Source organism: Nicotiana sylvestris, chromosome 6 (assembly GCF_000393655.2).
Source record: "Nicotiana sylvestris chromosome 6, ASM39365v2, whole genome shotgun sequence".
NCBI lineage: Eukaryota > Viridiplantae > Streptophyta > Magnoliopsida > Solanales > Solanaceae > Nicotiana > Nicotiana sylvestris.
This window is the reverse complement of record NC_091062.1, coordinates 36578467-36600162: the sequence shown is the minus strand read 5'-3', so window position 1 is coordinate 36600162 and position 21696 is coordinate 36578467. Positions and strand designations below refer to the sequence as shown.

At 36.6% G+C, this 21696-nt stretch overlaps 1 protein-coding gene across 1 annotated transcript; it reads right to left on the bottom strand.

Annotated features, from left to right (window-relative positions):
* Positions 1-3095: 3095 nt before the first annotated feature.
* On the bottom strand, positions 3096-21015 carry LOC138870485 (uncharacterized). The gene is made up of 2 exons (XM_070148294.1): positions 20954-21015; positions 3096-3576 (listed from the first exon to the last, which is right to left on the bottom strand). The coding sequence occupies exons 1-2, from the start codon at positions 21013-21015 to the stop codon at positions 3096-3098; spliced, it is 543 nt and encodes a 180-aa protein (XP_070004395.1).
* Positions 21016-21696: the final 681 nt, after the last annotated feature.

Below are 21696 nucleotides of genomic sequence, written 5' to 3'. Positions count from 1 at the left end.
ACGCATGCGAGATGATATAGAATATTATGTGCAGACTTGTCTTGTATGTCAGCAGGACAAGGTTGAGCAACAACAACCCGGAGGACTTTTGTATCCACTACTAGTTGCAGAGCATCCATGGGAGAGCGTGACTATGGACTTTATCACTTGCCTACCAAGGTCCGACGGTTATGGTACTATTATGGTGTGGATAGATTTTCCAAATATGCCACCTTCATGCCCGCCTCACCAGGTTGCACAGCCAAGGAAGTCTCCAAGCTATTCTTTAAGAACATGGTGAAGTATTGGGGCTTACCAAGGCATATAATCAGTGATCGAGACCCCCGCTTTACTGGAAACTTTTGGAGAGAGTTGTTTGACATACTTGGTACGGAGCTGCACTTTTCTACTAGTTTCCACCCATAGACGAATGGACAAATGGAACGAGTCAATGTCTTACTAGAATGCTACTTGAGGCATTATGTAAGCGCGCATCAGAAAGATTGGGCAACGCTTATAGACATCGCCCAATTCTCTTATAACTTGCAGCGGAGTGAGTCCACGGGACGGACACCATTTGAGCTAGCCACAGGCCAACAACCACAAACTCCACATTCCTTACCAGCCGCGTTCGAGGGAAAGAGTGTGGGGGCTTATCATATGGATGGGAGGAGCAACTCGACACTGCTAAGTCCTACTTGGATAAGGCAGCTAAAAAGATGAAGAAGTTTGCGTACCGTAAGCGGCATCCCACATACTATAGAGTTGGGGACATGGTCATGGTGAAGTTTAACCCAAGACAGTTCAAGGCACTACGGGGCATGCATCTGAATCTGATTCGCAACTATGAGGGGCCATTTAAGATCGTCGCCAAGGTAGGCAAGATCTCATACAAGCTTGACATGCCATCGTATCTTAAGATCTACCCGGTCTTCCATGCCAGCATGCTTAAGCCATATCATGAAGATAAGGATGATCCGAGTAGGGGCCAATCAAGTCGGGCGGCAATGACTATCACCGCCTCGCATGATCGGGAGATTGAGGCTATCATAGATTACCAGGCCAGGCGAAAACAAGGGAAAAAAGCCACCGCTATGTTCCTCATCCATTAGAAAGGGCAATCACCGGAGGAGGCCACGTGGGAACGATATGAAGACTTGTGGCAATTCAAAGATAAGATCCAAGAGTTTATGCAGCAGCACTGCGCCACGGTCGTCGCAATATTGGGTGGGGGAGAGTGTGATGACCCGCCATATCATCATGCCACATAGGCGCCATCTGGCATATATTAATGCCATGTGGAAGCTTACATAAGAAGAAGGCTAGCATTTGTGAGAAGATTCTAGAGAGGTATGGACATTTCCTTAGGAAGATCCTAGATCCTTATGGATTTGCTAGGAAAGTACTTGAAATCTTCTAGGCTTGTAGAGAATTCTAGAAAAAGCTCTTATCTTGTAAATATCAAGGACTTGTGTAATAATTAATATTTACACACTAGCCCCTAGGAGACTAGTATATAAAGGGGGCCATTCATTTGTAATTCATCAAGCAAACAATTCGAGTTCTCTCTAATACAAAGCTTCCTTTAACAATTCTCTTGTGTTCTTTATTCCATTCTCTTAGCGATCTTGAGTGTAGTAAGGCTGACTTGACATAGCAAGAATGTGAGCAAGTTGTGCAAGATCGTGAGCGAGTTGTCAAGTTCCGCACGTGTACTTAGTTAACAACTAAGGACGTGACATATTAGGACAATAAAATATTTAAACAACCCACTTGGTGGGTGAATAGGTCCACATATATCTCCATGTATACGCTCTAAAAAGGTAGGGGATTCCATGCCAACCTTCATTGGTGATGGTCTAGTGATCATTTTGCCTTGATAACAAGCATCACAAGAAAATTCATCATTTGTAAGAATCTTTAGGTTCTTTAGTGGATGCCCACTCGAATTTTCAATAATTCGTCTCATCATTATTGATCCAGGATGGCCCAAGCGGCCATGCCAAAGCACAAAAGTATTTGAATCAGTAAACTTCTAGTTTACGATAGAGTGTGCTTCAACTGTACTGATTTTTGAATAGTATAAGCCAGAAGATAAAGTTGGTAACTTTTCTACAATGCATTTCTGGCCAGAAATATTCTTTGTAATACAAAGATATTCCACGTTCATTTCATCTATTGTCTCAACATGATACCTATTTTGGCGGATATCTATAAAACTCAACAAGTTTCTTCGGGACTTGGAGGAGAACAATGCATTGTCTATAATAAGTTTTGTTCCTTTAGAAAGAATTATAATGGCTCTTTCGGAGCCTTCAATCAAACTTATATTACCAGAAATTGTTGAAACATTTGCTTTTTTCTTATGCAAATAAGAAAAGTATTTCCGATTCTTGAATATGGCATGAGTTGTTGCACTATCAATTACACAAATATCTTCATGATTGGTCTTTGATCCAAACATAATTTGAGGATTATCCATATTCTTCAAAATAAATATTATAGTAAATATCATTATCAAATCATACTTTTACATAACTATACTAACTAATACAAACAACAGAAATTTAAATTTTTACAAATGCATCAACGATCATATGACTTGTTTCTCCTTCTGGGAGTGCAAAGTAATCAGCTATATCCAAATGCATGAAGTCAACATTATCTTCAAATATAAAATTTGATTCAGCATTTTTCTCTGTCTTCTTTAAGGAGGCTTGATAAAGCTCAACCAGGTGCTTTGGCGTACGATAGGTACGTGACCAGTGCCCTTTTCCTCCACATATATAGCATGCATTTTCTATATTTTTGGCTTGCACCGCTTCATGCTTTTGTTCCTTCCTTTTCCACTACTGATGGTTAGGAGGGTTCTTTGGTGCATTATTATTACCATGATTAGAGTTTCTTCCCCGACCACGGCCATGACCACGACTGGGGCCACGACCTCTTCTACTTTTAGCTTGGTGGAAGTTCGTCTAATTCACTTCAGGGAATGGACAAGAACCAGTAGGTCGGCTTTCATGATTTTTCATTAATAGCCCATTATGTTGCTCGGCTACAAGAAGATGTGAGATAAGTTCAGAATACTTTTTGAATCCCATCTCTCGATATTGCTGCTACAGGAGCATATTCGACGCATGAAAAGTGGTGAAAGTTTTCTTCAAAATATCATGATCAGTGATATTATCACCGCATAATTTCAATTGGGAAATAATTCTAAACACAACAGAATTATACTCACTGATTGATTTAAAATCTTGTAGCCTTAAATGAGTCCAGTCATAACGTGCCTGCGGAAGAACGACCATCTTCAGGTGGTCATATCTATCTTTCAAATTATTCCACAGTATGACTGGATCTTTAATAGTAAGATATTCCATTTTCAGGCCCTCATCAAGGTGATGGCGTAGGAATATCATTGCTTTGGCACAATCTTGGTTTGATGTCTGATTCTTGTCCTTGATGGTGTCTGCCAGACCCATTGCATCAAGATGAATTTCAGCATCAAGTACCCAAGACATGTAACTTTTGTCCGATATATCTAGGGCTACAAATTCAAGTTTAGAAAGATGCTGATAACGTGTTATGAAATAACAGCTGTAAAGTAAATAAACTAAAGACAAGTATAGAGAGAAACTGATATATTATTCAACTTTCAAACTGATGTACATAATGAACTAAAATCTCCTCTATTTATAGAAGAAAGGAAGCAGCTACTGCAATCTGCTGTGTAAGATGCTTGTAAGCTGCTACTGCAAGCTGCTTGTCAGTTGCTTGTAAGCTGCTACTGCAAGCTGCTGTGTAAGCTGCTACTGCAAGCTGTTGTGTAAGCTGCTACTGTACCAGATATAGATAATCTTCTATCGGGGGTAATATTTATCCATAACAGAGTACTAAATGAACATCCATAATATAATATATATTTATAACAATGTACATAATGAACTAAAATCTCCTCTATTTATAGAAGAAAAGAAGTTGTTGTGTAAGTTGCTACTGCAATCTGCTGTGTAAGCTGCTTGTAAGTTGTTACTGTACCAGATATAGATAATCTTCTACCGGGGATAATATTTATCTATAACGGAGTACTAAATGAATATCCATAATATAATATACATATATATTTATAACATGGAGAAATTTTTGGTTTTATTACATGTAATAATCTCTAATTTACAGCCAATGTAAGAAAAACCAAACTTCAATTGCAATCTTACAAATTTCATTGTAAGTTGCCAGGGTCAGATTATTTAAGAACATAATTATTTTTCTAATAACGGTGACATTTACATCAATTTACAATGATTTTATTAATTTTGTTACTGTTGTATCTCAATTATCTCCTCAAAGACAAGACGATAAAATTTACTTTAATGACTAAAGTATATTGATAGTGCAAAAGAATTGTTACACCGCTGTGACACATGTAAACTCGACAAGGAAATCTTCAAACTAGTGATTAAAGGTGATGATATCTCATCAACATGATTGAAAGAGAAATTAGAAATAATCACCTTTTTAATGGTAAAAGTGGAGTATGATGATTTACGCGGTGGGAATTCTAGTTACAGATATGGAAAATAAAGCAGTAAACAGGGGTAACTTTATTATGCTGTAAATGACAAAATAAAAATATTATTTTAGGGGTCGTTTGATTTGGTTTTTTGATAACTTAGTTATCTCGATATAAATTTTGAGATTAAAGTTGTCCCATATTTGATTGGAGATATTAGCTAAAACTAATATTTTAATTCTAAAATATCTTGAATTTCGAACGAAGAGTTTTGGCCTGATGATGGTGTTGGATTAACGTTTAGTGATCTGGCCACGTTGATGGAGGATTTTGGAGCGATAGTATAAACTTCTAAAACAGTAGAAAATGCTGGATTAGTGCCTTACATTATCTTATCAATATTGTCTTCTTCTTTTTTGGTAATTAACTTATCAATATTGTCAGCATCGCTATATGGCCTTTATTACTCAAAATTGCCCATGTTTGCTCATGAATGACTAAAACCAAAATTAGAACAAGCACGTGCTATGCAAGCTAGAGTAAAGAATAGGTAACGTTATATTGTTTGAGAGGCTTATAAGTTTAGTAGGAGTATTTAATAATTAATGTCAGAAAAAGATAGTTTACAATAATATGAAAATATTATTATCCAACAATAATAAAGTTATTACTTGTTGCAAAGACATTAAAACAAAAGAGGTGAGCATGATTTTGCTACTCACAATAGAATTAGTGTTAGAAATGGTTATATTTCTTAGCATCCAGTATTTTTTAAAATCATATCAAATTACCATGATTAAGTAGTTTAACGAGGCAAAATATATATTACTATTCATAATTAAATGAAAAGGCTTATGTACAAATATATTTTATACATCTATTAATTTGATTCAAACTCTTAGGGCTCGTTTAGTATGGTGTATAGGAATAAATAATTATGGTATAAGCGAGTTACTATAGTTATTCTATGTTTGACATATAGTTTGTATCCACGTATGTTGTATAATTAATTCTTGTATAAAGTTATACGCCAATGTTGGTATAACTTTATACTACTATCAATATGGAATAATTATGTTACGTCCCATGTTTTTCTACGTAAGAGTACGTCGTAAGTTATTTAATATAAGCTCAGAAATGAGACCATCTTTGAAAGTATATAAAGTAAGTTAATCATATTACCTTGAAAGTTACAAATATTTAAGATCATGAATAACAAGTACCAAGAGGGTTGGAAGGCTTAGAAGCTAAACAAATCGAAGAAAATAAGTTTCGTCGAAAGTCGACAATTTAGGAATGTTATAACATGTACTTCTGGGGTGAGACTAGGATGCATAATATGAGAAGAAGATTATATCATGAGTTATTTTAGTTGTATGATAGTCGTGCATTACGTTTCGAAGTCAAGCGAGTTATGGAATAAAAGCTGGCAAATGTCATCACAAGTTACATTCATAAATGTACTGAAAATTAGGTTAAATGTATGTGATCTTTTCTCCCAATATGCTTGGAATTAAGAGATGACTTACATACCAAATTGAAGATCTACGAGTCTAGTTTCTAACGCATGAAACCGTTTATCGATACGACATCAGAATAAAGAGATATTTACGTTTTTACGAGACTGTATAGGTGACAAGTAGGTGTGTCACCTACTTGCTTAAATGAAAGGACGAAATATGTCCAAAAAGGGGCTAGTTTGGGTCGGCCAAAGATCACTTTTAAAGGATGATTTCCTTCAGATATTACACTCATTATAGAGCAAAAACATCAGAGATAATCCCCTGCAAACTTCTCCCAAAAATTCAACACAAAACCCTAAATGATTCTCTTCTTTTCAAGTTCTAGTTGGAGGAAAACCTAAGTGTTGAAGAACCAAGATAGGAGCTGAGATATTTACCAAAGAAGGTAAGTATACTGCCATCTCTCATCCGTTTTTTCTGCTGTAAAAGTAGAGCAATTCGTTCAATAATTGTAAGAACTCATGGGACGATGATCAGAAGCCGTGAGTTCAAATTATTCAACTTGTAGTACATCATTTTGTGGGCTGTTTCGTATTGTTGTTGGGTTGTCTGTTTTGCTGCTGTTTTATAGAGTTTTGGAGGAGAAAGTGTATGAAGAAATGCCTGTGGATTGGTGGGTTGGTCCTTCGTCGTTACATTTTCAGGATGTTTGACACTACTATAGTTTGTCGTTTTGTGTATGAAGTGATTGGGGAGGTATGGGGGTTGTTTTGTGGTATTTTATGATGGAGACAAGGTTGAAAAATGATGTATACATGTTGTTATTGTTGTGTTCTTGTTGTTGGTGGTATTATGTTTCTTTTTTTTTAATAAAGACTTTATTCAACTAAGCGAAACATCAAGAGTTATTACAATGTGAGATTATCCTAGGTAACAAGATACCTATTCCATCTCTTTCAAAAGCAAGAAATACAAAAGTGGGGAAGAGGGTATAGGTGAGTAAGACTCCAAAAATGTCCAAATTGCATGCATTTTTAGCTAGCTGGTGCGGCACTCCATTAGCTTCTCTAAACACATGCTTCAGTGGTGGATCATTCGCGCTCCTCAATAGGAACCTGCAATCATCAATTAAAATTTTTGTAGAGACAGTCATTGTTCATGATCATGTTAACCAATTCTAGACAATCTATCTCAATTACTAATGGTAGTAGCCCCTTTCAATTGATATTTTGATTCCAAGTAACAGAGCCAATGCTTCCATGTAAATGTTTGTAGCGTGTTGAATTCCCATGTTAAAACTTAGTACCCATGATTTATTGATATTCCTAAAAACGCCTCTTATGCCACCTTTCCCTGGGTTACCCTGACATGCCCCATCTATATTGAGCTTGAATATGTTGGTGTTAGGGGGTTCCCATTTGATGAGGATGACTTCTTTTCGAGGCTGTGTGGCTAACTTGTTAGTTGTGAATACATATTCTATTGCCTTATTTATTATGTTGATGTTAGGTGGATTTATTATTATTATTGAAAACTATTTCATTTCTAGTAATCCATATATGTCAAAAGAGGAAGGGGGGAACTCCGGCCAGTTAATATAATTGTTAAAAGATTTTGTAGAGCTTAAGAGTTCTTTTAGCCAGTTGAACATTGTGCCTTTGTCATTCTGGGATTGAGGGTAGTTATGATGAGTGCCAATTTGATCCCAAATAGTCCTAGAGGAATTACAATTAAAGAATATTTGTTTAATATCCTCCTTATCCATTTCACTGATGGAACACGTCCTATTAGGGCAAATTTTTCTTTTGGAAAGCATGTGAGTGGTAGGTAGTCTATCTAGAATCATTGTCCATAAGAAGTGTCTTAATTATCTAATTGTGTTGATTTTTCAAATCAAGTCATAGTTAGGACCCTCATATTCGTTTTGTTTAGAGACTAATTCAGCCGCCTTAGTAGAAAAATTGTTATGATTCCTAGAACTCCAGTTGTATGTGTCGTTCATGGGTGGAACTTGCTTAACATAGGTACTATGAATTTTTGTGACAACTTCTTCCGGGAGTATTAAGGACATATTGTTTAAGTGGAATTTCCTATCAATGATAATTGAGTTTAGTCTTTGGTTCGATGCATGCTCCATGAGAGGACCCTGAATGTGCTCTCTTAGACAGCACATTTATCATGTCATATGTTGATAGATCTTCCGTTTCCTACTAGCCAGTTGGTGCCTAATTTGCATATGTTGATAGACCTTCCGTATCCATCTACATCAATCAATTTTGTGGTCAATAAGTCTTGATAGCATTTCCATGCATCTAATAAAGAGGAACGGGGACAGTGGGTCTCCTTGCCTAATACCTCTGGTTGGTTTTAAAAAACTAGTTCTGGATCCATTGACTAGTATAGACGTGGTCGTGGTAGATATACAGGTCATAATGATGCCAATTAGGTCCTTGGGAAAATGGAGAGATATTAGTGAAAATCTGATGAAGGACCATTCAATTTCATCACAAGCTTTTTCCAAGTCTATTTTGATCATTATTTTTGCTTTTTTCCTTTAAGATTCTTAATATGAATCATGGCCTCATGAACAATAATTGCATTATATGCGACTCTTCTTCCTTTTATAAAGCTGGTCTGAGTGGGGTGAATAATATTATCTAGCAAGGGTTTAATTCTATTCATAATAATCTTAGTAATTATTTTGTAAGCAGTGTTACAAAGGCTTATGTATTTGAATTGTCTAATAGTCTCTGCATTTTGATATTTTGGGATTAGACATACATATGTGCTATTCATATCCTCAGGCATGCATTTTGTGGTGAAGAAATCCTTACAGAAGTTGATCAATTGATCCCTCGTCTCCCCCCAGAACTTTTGGTAGAAAAAAGGGTGTATACCGTCCAGATCCGGTGCTTTAAAGGGTTTAAATAAAAAAAGAGCATCCTTAATTTCTTTAACTAAGGAGATACTTACAAGGCGTGGATGCTCTATATCCTTAATAATATTTGTCACGACCTAAATTCTGTTATAGGTCGTGATAGCGCCCAACACCGTTGTTAGGCAAGCCAACCCTTAGTCAACTAGTGAGTTCTTAGTTATTTTAATAAACAACCCCAACATCTAATAAATCTTAAATTTAAAATAGTCGATAATTAACAAATTCATAATAATAGAAATACAATCCAAAAGTAATAATCTACTAATGTGTGTGCCAGGAACTAGTGTCACAACTACTAGGGCAATTAGTAGAATGTACAAAATAATATAACTATCATACTGCCTGGAATAGAATAGATAGTAATAACACAAGGAGAGACTCCGGCATGCTGATGAACGGCTCAAAAGGGGCAACTCACCGTGAAATCTCGATCAAGTATCAGGGATGCACGCCGGCTGGGTAACTAGATGCACCCGCTTCAGATCCTGTACAATTAAGTACAGAAGCATAGTATGAGTACATAAACAATATGTACCCAGTAAGTATCCAGTCTAACCTCGAAGAAGTAGTGACAAGGGGACTTGACATTTACTAGGGTCAATAATAATATAATTTAAGTGTTACGCTAAGCATAGATAGCATGAATAATAATGATAGTTTAAGATCATGGAGAAGTAAGATATTATGTCATAAATAACATGTCAAGTTTTGGTCATATCATATAACACTTACATTTCAAGCATTCAAGCATTGTAAACCACGGAAAATTCCAAATATATAACATGCACACATTATGCTAAGTTCGTACGGCCTGGTCCAACATAATATTAAACTGCGCACTACCAGAGGGTCGAATGGCGCGAACCATAGATGCATCTATTTACTATCGAGGCGATCGGCCCGATCCACAAATAGCAATTTATTATCAAGTAAGCACCCATTGCCCATTTATAGTCAAATAATTCATACAAGTTCTCAAGTAAGTGAGTATAGCCGTCTATATTTATTTACCAAATTTCTAGCATGACCAAAGTGATCTTAGTAGCAAGCAAGGATGCAAGCATTTTCAAGTATAGCATGATATGGGTCCTAAACTACCCGGACAATTAGCATAATAGTAGCTACGTACGGGCTTTCGTCACCACATACGAAAGTAGCCCCAACAGATAGTCACATACATTTATTAAATTTACCTATGGGGTTAATTCCCTCTTACAAGGTTAGAAAGGAGACTTACCTCGTCTCAAAACTTACTTCAAATTTCAAGAATGCGCTCAAACCCTCAAATCGGAGTCGAACGATCCACAACTATTCAAATGGGGTAAGAACTAATCAATATATGCTCAAGAGTTCATATTCTAACTATTAAACTAATTTTTCAACCCTAAATGCGAGGTTCCTAAAATTCATCCTCGGGTCCACGTGCCCGGATTCCAAAATTTTTTGAAGAAAGTTGTTACACATAACATAAGGATCAAGAATATATGATTTCTACTACATTCCATAACAAATTTCGTGGTTAAATCTTATTTTTGTCAAAACCCTAAGTTTTACTCTAAACACATAATTTTCACTAATTTACATGTTATAATATACCCATAAACTACATATTAAACTCACATTAAGTAGAAATAATTTACCTCCCAAAGCTAGGTTGAAATCTCCCCTTTTGAAGCTTCCAAATCGCCCAAGATTGGAGTAAAATGTGTCAAAAATGACAAACTCCCGTTATTTAATGAAGGCCACTGCCTTTAGCTGTTTACGCATCTGTGGTCCTGGACCGCACCTGCGCTAACCGCATCTGTGGAAAATGGGATGCTTCTGCGGAAGACCAACCACTCCTGCGGTTAGGGGCCGACTTCTGCGGTTCCTAGGCTGGCCACCCATGGCCGCATCTGCGATGGCTTATCCGCTTCTGCGGTCTCGCACCTGCGGCTGGCCAACCACAGGTGCGGTAATGACAGAAGCCTGGAGCTTCATCTCCTTCTCACATTTTCAACTAAGCTCGAGCCTCGTCCGATTGATGCTCGGGGCCTCCGGGGGCCCGCTCGAATATACCGACAAGTTTGGAATAATAAAACAGACTTGCTCGAACTCTCAGAACATCGGAAACAACATTACAACTAGGAATCACACCCTAAAACCAATTGATTCAAACTTATGAACTTCAAGTTCTTCAATTTACTTTCAATGTGACGAAACACACTTATACTACTCGGATTGACACCAAATTTTGCATGCAAGTCTTAAATGACATTATGAAACTATTCTTGATCTCAAAATTCTGTTCAGACCTCGATATCACAAAAACCCGCTCCAAACCAAATTTAAAGAACTTCAAAATCCTTAAGGAATCAACTTTCACTATTAGGCACCAAAACGCTCTCAGGTCATCCAAAACACAATCCAGATATACGCCCAAGTTCGAAATCATCATACGAACCTGTTAGAACCTTGTAATCCTGATTTTGAGGTCGTTTACTCAAAATATTAACCGAAGTCAAACTTGGCCTATTAAGCCACCCTTAAGGAACCAAGTGTTCCGATTTCAACTCAAACTCTTTCAAATCCCGAATCAACCATCCCCGCAAGTCATAAATCAGTAAAAGAAAGTACAAAAAGTCTTATTTAGGGGAACGATGTTCTAAAAAGCAAAACGACTAGTCGGGTCGTTACAATATTGGTATAAGACATATAGGTATTATTTTTATAAGACACAACTAGTTTACTAGAGTATAAATTGATATAGTAACTATTTATGTTAGTTTTTATGTCTTTTTGATCTTGTATCCAATTTCCACCCTCATCCTTTAAGCTAATGATTCTATTTTTTCGTCTTCTCTGTAAAGTGGTTATGTGGAAAAAATTTGTATTAGCATCCCCATCTTGGATCCATTGAATCCTAGACTTAAGCTTCCAAAATTCTTCTTCTAGTTTAAGGATGCTATTATATTCCTTAATCAACTCGCTTTCTAGATTTGTGAGGAAGTTACTGGTATTATATTTTGGAGATTTTTGGATACCTTGAAGCCTAGCGATAATTTGATTTTTCCTTTTGAAAATAATGCCAGATGTATTACTATTCAATCCTTTTACTCTAATGGTAAAGTATTCTATAGCGTTGAAAATGTTTGGCTGGTTAACCCATGTCTCATGCACAAAGTTTCTAAAACTTGGGTGAGGCATCCACATTGATTCGATTCTGAACATATTATTGCTGGGATTAAAATTTTTAAAAACAATCTAGCTTAACGGGCCAATGATCGGAGTGAGTCCTCGTGAGATGACTAACACTAGCATCCTTAAACAATTTAATTCATTCAGCATTAGCTATACACCTATCTAATTTTTCCATAATTAAGGTGTTACACTATTTTTTTTATTCTTCCAGGTGTATTTGGGCCCTTTGAATCCTAGATCTATAAGCTGGCAGTAATCTAGGCAATTGTTAAAGTAAGTAATCCTACTATTACTGACGGATAACCCTCCAAATTTCTCCGAGGCATGCGCAACCTCATTGAAGTTTCCTACTACTAACCAAGGTCCCTTATAATTATCCGCTACTATTTTTAAACTTTTCCATAAGATAATTCTTTCCTCAAGTAGGCTACTGGCGTATACTATTGAGCATAACCAAGAAGAGTTAGAATTGTTTACCTTTACCATGGAGTGGATTTCCTAGTTTGTACCACCAATTTGATCCACTAAAATATCGCTACTGTTCCACATGAGTGCCATCCCTCCTGAGTTACCATGTGCTGGGATTTGGATCAAGCTTGAGAAGCCAAAGTCTTGAACTAGGTTATGGCGATCCTCCATTTTAGTTTCCAGTAGGACGACCAAATTAGGTCTATGGTAATTTAACATCTAACATTGAGTGAAAAGCTCTCCTAAAGTCGGCATTGTTTGCACCCTTACAATTTTGTATTATTAAATTCATGCTAATATTTTGGGTTGAGGAAAGCCTCCTTTGCCTTGATAGAGGACTCTGTCGACCCGTGTTGACCTCTTGGTACCTCCAGTATTGTGTGAATAGGGTAAGAACCAGAACTACTGCATATTGATATATTCCCGTAGGGTTTAGCTTCCTAATATTGATGGAGCACTTCCTCAAATCCATTGGGCAGCTTAAGATGAACCTTTTTCTATTCTTGCTTTGAATACCAGCGTTTTGAGTACCTCGGTACTCCGTGCTCCAATGTTCTTTATGTTGGTATATCGTCCACTTCTTCCTCTCCTTCCATTTGTGCTTGAGTCAGATTCTGTGGAGGTGATGGTACATTGGCTGTTGCAGGTTGTGCTTCCATTGTTGGTGTTATGGGGTTGTGTACATCTTGTGGTATCTATGTGGGTCCCCCCCACCCCACATCATTGTTGGTTCATGGTATACTAGGTGATTGTGGTGGTTAGTCGAGTGGTGAGGGACATGTTGGTACATTGGAGCTAGGGCGAGTGGGTTCTGAGGGTCTAGAAATAAAGGCAGTTGTAGGTTGAACAAGTTGGGCAAAGGTTGAGAGTAGGTGTTCTGATGGATCCATGGTTGCTGGCTCCATGGTAATGGATATGCTCCTATGTTTGGATAGAGTGGAAAAATCTGAGGATGGTGCGGAGCCCTGTAGAACCATGGATGGTTCATAATGTTGTTCATTCCCAACTGATAACCCTCCGAATCTATTCGAGCTAAGTAGGTTGGGTCTTCTATTTGGACAATGATGTTCTGCCCATTGAGTTGTAGGCTTATGCTCAGTGCGTGACCCATCAACCCATGCTCTAGCCAAGATTGTGGAACATGGTTTGGTTGGATGGCATTGTTAAGTATATGAGAGGGGTTTGTGCTATGCTTACTGGGGTTGCATCCCTCGTTACATTGCGCGTGTGTTGGCTCTCCCTCATCCAAACATTTCTTCGTGCCCTTTGGATCCTCCTATTTTGGCGCTGCCCTATTTGGGAGGAAGTAAAGATTACGGGGGAGGTGTTACCCTATTTATTATAAACTAAGTTTGTCGTTCGTTGTGTGATAGTTGTACCTTCCGTAACTTAATGATAGTATTATTATCATTGTTGTAGATTAAGGTGCGATGAGACGAGTGCAACATAGTTATTGGATAGATTGTAACAAGGTATGTTAAGGTTAAACATTTCCTTCATTTTGGCATGATCCGGTAACTACATGTATTTGATGACGAGACATAAAGAGAAGTTTGTATTCTTGAACTTATGTACATTATCCTATTCTCATAATTTATAGTATTCTTCCTTATCGAGACTTTATATTCAGTTAAGTATTGTCTTTAATCAAGAGAGCAGAGGGTCTATATATATATATATATATATATATATATATATATATATATATATATATATATATATATATATATATATATATATATATATATATATATATATATACACATATTTTCACCACCATCGAGCTATAATCAGTGGGCAGGCCCCTATTGGGCAACCTCTAATCAGATGGTAAGTAATATAAGAGCCTATTGTGGCCGAGCACCTATGAGCAATCCCATAATGGCCGAGATACAGATCCTGATATAGCCAAGCGCCTATGAGCAAGCTTACTATGGCAGAGCAGTTACACATACCGAGCCTTATAAGGCTGGACAATTATTTTACTTACTATATTGAGAGAGGTGCGTCAGTATCAGTAGGTAAGCATATCTTCAGATTATCTTTAACTCCCAGTTACTTTGATTTATTATATTATCAGTTCAGTTTCAGCTTTCAGTTATTCAGTTGCCTTACATACTCGGTACATTATTTTGTACTGATGTCCCTTTTGCTGGGGACGTTGTATTTCATGCCTGCAGGTTCTGATAGACAATTGGATAGACCTTCCTAGTGACAGATTCAAACATCAACTTGGTTGGTAAGCTTCACGTCACACCTCATTTTTACCACCCCGAAAGGGGTATAAGGGGGGTTTTCCAATTTAAGTAACAATCGGAACAGGATTATCTATATTAAATTTAGAGTCGCCACTTGGGATAATTTATGGTGTCCCAAGTCACCGGTTTAAAATCCCGAATCCAAGAAGTTTGACTCTATTTTACAGTCCGCGAAACATAGAAATCCAGGTAAGGAATTCTGTTAACCCGGGAGAATAAGCTAGGCATTCCCGAGTTTCGTGGTTCTAGCACAGTTGCTTTAATCATACTTGGTTTAATTAAATTGTCTAATTACTCATTTTAAAACTTATGTGCATTTACCCCCTTAACCGCTTTTATTTGCTTAATTATTCTTAATTATGGAATTATCTTTAAAAAACGAGTCACGCATATGTGTACTCATTTTATTTGGCGCGTCAAAAATCATGTCACGCGTATGTATCCACAATTAATCACACTTTATTGTTATTCAAAAATTTTAGTCAAAGTTGCGTGAACGCATACTCTGGTTTTGTTTTAGGATCATAATTATGTCACGCGAACGTGTACACAACCACGGTAATTTATTTATTAATATGCGCCTAAAGCATACTAGCACAGTTGAATTTTCCCCTAATCTTGGAGATTTTTGTGATGCCAAATTTATGAACAAGATATTATTAGGGAGCAAATAGGCTAGCTAACATGATCTATTACTTGGCCAGATTCCTTATGGTCCAAAACCCACCGTATGGCCCATTCTTATTCCTTACCACGAAAGAAACAACTCCAATTTTTTCCATCTACCCGATTAAAAGAATTTATTCAAGAACCAATACTACATACATCATAATTAAAATAAAAACTAATTAAAACAATTTAAATGTAAACTAAGACATGCTACTCAAACACCGTAGAATCACAAATCAATCAACACGCGCACCAAGCTATCATAGCACAATGAAATGAGAATGAAAATTGAGAAATGGACCTTTTATTGATGAACAAATCTGAAAATTGCAAATCAATTGGGCTAAACAAAGCAACAATCCTTGGACTGAAACACCGAAATTACAAACCGGAACCTCGACTTCGAAACTTGCCGGAATACGACAAACCTTAGACAGCAACTCAAAATTCAATCTCCAGAAGTTGTTCAAAAATGATTGTCAGTGCTTACACCATGGAACGCAAAATTTGACAAACCATGCAGTGTCCTTCTCATTTATCTTGTCGTTAAAGGTATCAGCTGTGAGGATAATGACTTCAGCTTTGGCAATAAATATCGAACTCAACAAAGATGCAACACGATAAGATAAAGGCAAATTGATGTGTGTAGCGTTTCATCGTAGCACCAGATGTTGATCCTTAGAAGTTGCTCTTGTGAGCACGTGATTTTTGCCCTATATATGAATTACTTCCATAAATTCAAAACAAAATAACTTCTTTTCATTATTTGGAATTTTGAGGATTTTGTGGCATTTTCTGAAAATTGTTTGCATTTGTCTGTGCATTTTTATTTTTGTTTAGTTAATTAAAAATACAAAAATATATTGCATCTGCATTTAGGAGTTAATTTTGCATTTTTAAATTAATTAGTAATTTAGTTGCCTAACAAAAATGGAAAATCACAAAATTGGTTTATTTGGCATTGTTCAATTTTTAGATTTGAATCTCGCTGGTTTTTCTTTAAATTGGTATTTAATTAGTTGTAATAATTAGTAGGGTTAATTAATTTAATTTTCTAGGATGATTTGATTAGGAGTTAATTTAGGATTTATTTTTAATTTTTAATTTGACTTTAAAAGAAATTAGAAAAAAGAAATCAAAAGAAAAAGGAAAATGAAAAGAAAATGGGTTTATTAAGAGAAGACCCGATTTTTGGGCCAATTGCAATTCCCCAGCCCAGGCCCAAACCTGGTTTCCACCCGGTCCGTCTCCACACCCCACTAAACGACGTCGTTTCTCCTTTTTGATCTGTACCGTTGATCTCAGTTGATCAAACGGTCCAAAATTGACTTCATTTTGATATATAAATGTTGGAACCCCCCCCCCCTCACCCCCTCATCGTCTCACTCACCCTCATCTCTTCAGAAACACCCCCAAACCCTTACCCGCCGCCCCCTTTTCCACCACACCCATCGGCGGCGCCACCTCCGTTCATCACCAAAATAACACCCCATGACCACTAAGCCCCCCTCATTCCAAATCCCTGATTGGTTTTCCTCGAATCGTAGCCCAGCTCGTCGAATCTTGAATCTAGTTCAAGCCCTAAAATTCCAAACCAACTCAAATTCAAGATCTCAGTGGGATTTGGGTCTAGTTCGACGTTATTCATGTGTTATTGACAAGAACACATGATTAATGTCAAACTTGACCGGAAAATTCTGAAGATTCGAAGTTCTCGCATTTCTTACGGGTCGGGTTATTTGTTTTCAACTTCTGAGTTTGATTTTCATGTGAGTTCTTTACCATCTTCCTGTTCCTTTTGTGCATGTTTTGACTTTTTATTCCTCTTATCTTCTTGGTTTCTCCGATATTCCAATTCTTTTGCATGTTTTTCGTCATAAGTTAATTAGTGTCTCTGAACTTGAAGACTAGTTTAATTGGTTTGCCCGTGCTACTTGGGCCCCTGAAGTCTTTAGGACAAAGAGTCTGTGACTCGGTTTAGTCCTCTTCCCCCTTGTATTGTTTTTTTTTCTTTCTTCAAGTTCTTCTGTGAAACCTCGAGTCAAATTGGGTTCAAAAAAAAGGGTCTAGCCCACGATTGGTAAACTCAGACCCACTAAATGAACTTGGGTCAACTTGGCACATGCTTTGGCCAGGTTGTCTGAAGTAATAACAGGGTGCTTAGGGGGTAGATTGGGGAATATAGATAGGGGAATCTTTTATAACTGCCTAAGGAAGCTTCTAGGAAGCTGGGGGTGGGGATTAAATTGAACTTCTGATTTTAACACTAGGGACACAATAGCAAAAATGAGAATTAAAAAGGGGTAAAAGAGCAAAAACTGAAAATTCTATTGTTGCCCTAACTCCCTTGTATAAAAGCTCCATTAGCTGAATTCTGAAAAGACAGAAGAAAGAACAGAGAGATGGGATAAAAAACAAAACGGCTGGAATTTTTTTTTAATAGAATCACTGTTTCATTGAACATCTTCTGTGATTTTTCAAGTTTTCAATTTGCTGAAGCAATTTCTTATTCATTTAGTGTGGAAATGGATTGAATTTGGTTTTCAAAAGTTTGGTTTAAAGTTGCTGTAGTGACTGTTCGATTGAGACTGTTTTTTACTGCTTTGCGGCAATTCTTATGGTTTGAACTAGTTTTGTTGGTGCTGGTTTCTGCTACACTGTTGTTGCTTGGCTGATTCCTCACTCTTTTGTTTCTATTTCGATTTCCAGGTATTCATCTCATCTTTTGGTGCATGAGAATGGATGAATGTGAAGTGGTTTGATCAAGTTTAAAATCTATGAAAGAGCAATCGATTAAATGTTATTTTTGCCCCTTTGAAACTAGTTGATTATTGTTTTAGTCTAATTTCCTTTTATGTGGACATTTGACCCCTTTGTTGAGTAGCCATTTCAATATTGGATGGTTTGTTGAGAAAAGGACTTGTAATTTGTTTGAACATAGGGACTTTATCTGTTGTATATTTGAATACTGAGGAAGCCAATGAAAGCTTCAAACATTTCATTTATTATTTGCTTGGTAAGTGCCTTCGTTGGATATACTGTAATATTGTTTCTGAAAAAGGGTTAAATAGTTTCACCTGTAATAAGGTTAGTGATTGTGCGATGTTTAAAGTCTGATGATTGACGGTTCAATATTATTTGGTTTGGCTATTCAGAATTTAAATGTTCCATCATGTGTATTAGTATATGTTCTACATGTTAAAGTGTGCACTGAGTGATGATTACATAGTCTGTTCTATTTGTGATAGGATCAATGTTTAAGATAAAATTGGAAGTTGATAGCAAGGCATAGTATAAGATGTTTTTTTAAGGGATGAATAGCATAGAAGTTCATTTGGCATGTCTCTTCGGTTTGCATATCGGCTTGCTTCCACTTAGGCTCGATTCCGAGTCCTTTGCCTACAGCATGCGTTTGATAAATTTGGGCCTCTTTTGGGCCTGAATGTCAAAGTCATGTTGATACGAAGAGATACCTACTGCCCTGGGCAGTCCCCCAATTCTCTGTCTCCAAGTAGAGATTTGGTAAGTTGTTGGGTTTGTTGTCAAGCCCGGGTTCCTTTGGAATAAATAATGGGTTCGAACTTTAGTTTAGAAATAGCCATAATTTCCTTAAGTCTTATTTTAATTAGTAGATCTTTATAGTTGATTGGAGGTGTGCTATATTAGGCAAAACACATTTTTTGATTTAGAAACCTCTTGGTTAGATCAAATCGAGGTGTGCCATGCCGAACAAAAAATCTCCATTGCACGGCCCTCATTTAATTAATCTTGTTTATCCTTAGAAATCGAGGAGTGCCATTTAACGACTTTTCATGGCCCTCGCAAAGTTACAAACGCGTAGTTTCTTTAGGCACGTTATCTTAATAATTTACCTTCCTAAACTCGGGTGCGCATTTATGTGACCCAAATCCAAATTTCAACAATGTTAGATAAAATATGTCGAGGACCGCGGGTGCATTTATGTGACGTGGTTCAAGACGTATTTTAAATGACATTGCAATCTTCCTTTAAAATAAATAAAAGCGGTTATAAAGTTAAAACTGAACCATAGGTTAAAACATGTGTTAAAATCAGATAATAGGCCAATTATAACAATTGAGCGACCGTGCTAGAACCACGGAACTCGGGAATGCCTAACACCTTCTCCCGAGTTAACAGAATTCCTTACCTGGATTTCTGGTTCGCGGACTGTTAAACAGAGTCAATCTTTTCCTCGATTCGGGATTGGAACCGGTGACTTGGGACACCATAAATCTCCCAAGTGGCGACTCTGAATCTTTTAATAATAAATCACGTTTCGATTGTCACTTAAATTGGAAAAACTCCCTTATACACATCCTCTCGGAGGGTGTAGGTAAAAAGGAGGTGTGACAGCTCTTGCGACTCTGCTTGGGATCGAACCCAGAATCTCTGGTTCAGGGTTCAGAATTCAAGCTTAGATTAATTGTTGTATTTGGTTTTATTCATTATCTGATTTTATTACATGTTTGGGCCTAATGTGCTAAATGTTGCTTTTACTGCTTTGATATTATCTGTATATACAAACTGCTACGAAACCCCTCTCTTCTCTCTCATGAGGAGTGCACGCTGGTCATGACTTCTTTCTGTTAGTGTCATATCCCAAATAGAATGAGGTTCGGACAAGTTACAAAGCCGGATGATCTTTTGGTTACCGGTACGCAGCCCCCCCTCGGCTCGAGTTGTCCGCTCGAGTACACAGTCTAGAACAAGACACTCAGGTTTTAAACCTAGAATAACTCAGCCCCATGCCGGATCAACACAGGGGTTGGGTCCGTCTAGGACAGGTATACCCCAAAAAATAAAAGACCATCCTGATGCATCTTATGTGCTACATGTTGCATTTATTCAAGGGTAAAAGGGTCATTTGGCGGACCAATGATAGTTGAGGGTAAATGAAGAAATGAAAAAAGAAAGAAGAAAGAAAAAAAAAAGAAAAATAGAGGGTGAAGGGTGAAGATAAAGCGAGTGGGGCCTAATTATGTTTTCTGTTACATCTTGTTAAGAGAAAAAAAAGAGCTTGGAAACTTCAAAAGATTTTTGTACTTTTTCATCATTTTTCAAAAATCAAAAATCAAAAAAGGGGAAAAAGAAAATAAAAAAAAAGAGTTTACATGTTTCATCATTTTTCAAAAAAAAAAGAGAAAGAAAGAAAACATATTTTCTCTAAATTAGTTGTTATTTTTATTTCTCGCCTGTATCCTATATGCCCGAACTACGCATACCTGATTCTCGTCTTTCGGGACGTGATACGTAGGCAACCCACATAGGGTTTGGTCTTCCTAGTAAATCTTAGGTTCTTGGCTTTGCGGGGTCATAGCCAAATTTTGCACTTCTAGCCACCTTTTGGCCAAATAAGCCATTTTGCAAAAACAGCCTCAATCATGTCTTGCATGTATCTTAGGGAATGTTATTGTCTCACATAGTTCTAGTTTAAGGTTTCTCATACAGGTGTGGATCTACTTACTGGAGTTTGAACATGACAGATAACCTAGGATCACTGCATTCAGGAGCTGCTCGAGGAGCCATTTTATGTTTTCTAGTCAATTGTTTTTGTTTTATTTTCTAGTCCTGTATAGTAGTATTTAGTCTTTTAGGTGATGTTAGAGTTTGTAATAGTCAGGTCAAGTTTGCCGACTCTTTTGTTATTGTATTTCTTATTTTGTATGTGGAAATGTGTTACAAGTCGAAAAATCAGGAAAAAAAAAGAAGAAAATTTGCGTTTTTATAAGAAATAAAAAAAATTCTCCTTTGAGATTGTTTTTCCTTTAGGCAATTAATATCTAGGATCTAAAATGAATTATTTTTATATTTCCTCTACTATATTAGGACCAAAATTAAAAAAAAAAGAGAATTTTCTTTTAGTACTTCTTTAAAATCCTTCTTTAAGGTATTAATTCCAAAATCCAAAAAGATTTTCTTTTGAGGTGTTTCTTGGGGAAATTAGTGAAAAATGAAAAAAAAATCTTTTTATTTTCATTAGAACTTTAGGATATTGTACATAGAAAAAAAAACATATTTTATCCTTTGTTTATCATTAGAAATTCTTCTTTAGGCAATCAAAATTGAAATCCAAAAATATTTTGTTTTATCTTTTTCATTGCTTGTTTCGAAACCTTGCATCAGAATATCAAATGAAAATTCTAAATATTTTTCTGTGGTTCACTCTTTAGATTTTCTTCCTAAAAAAAAGAATCAAAAAATATCTTT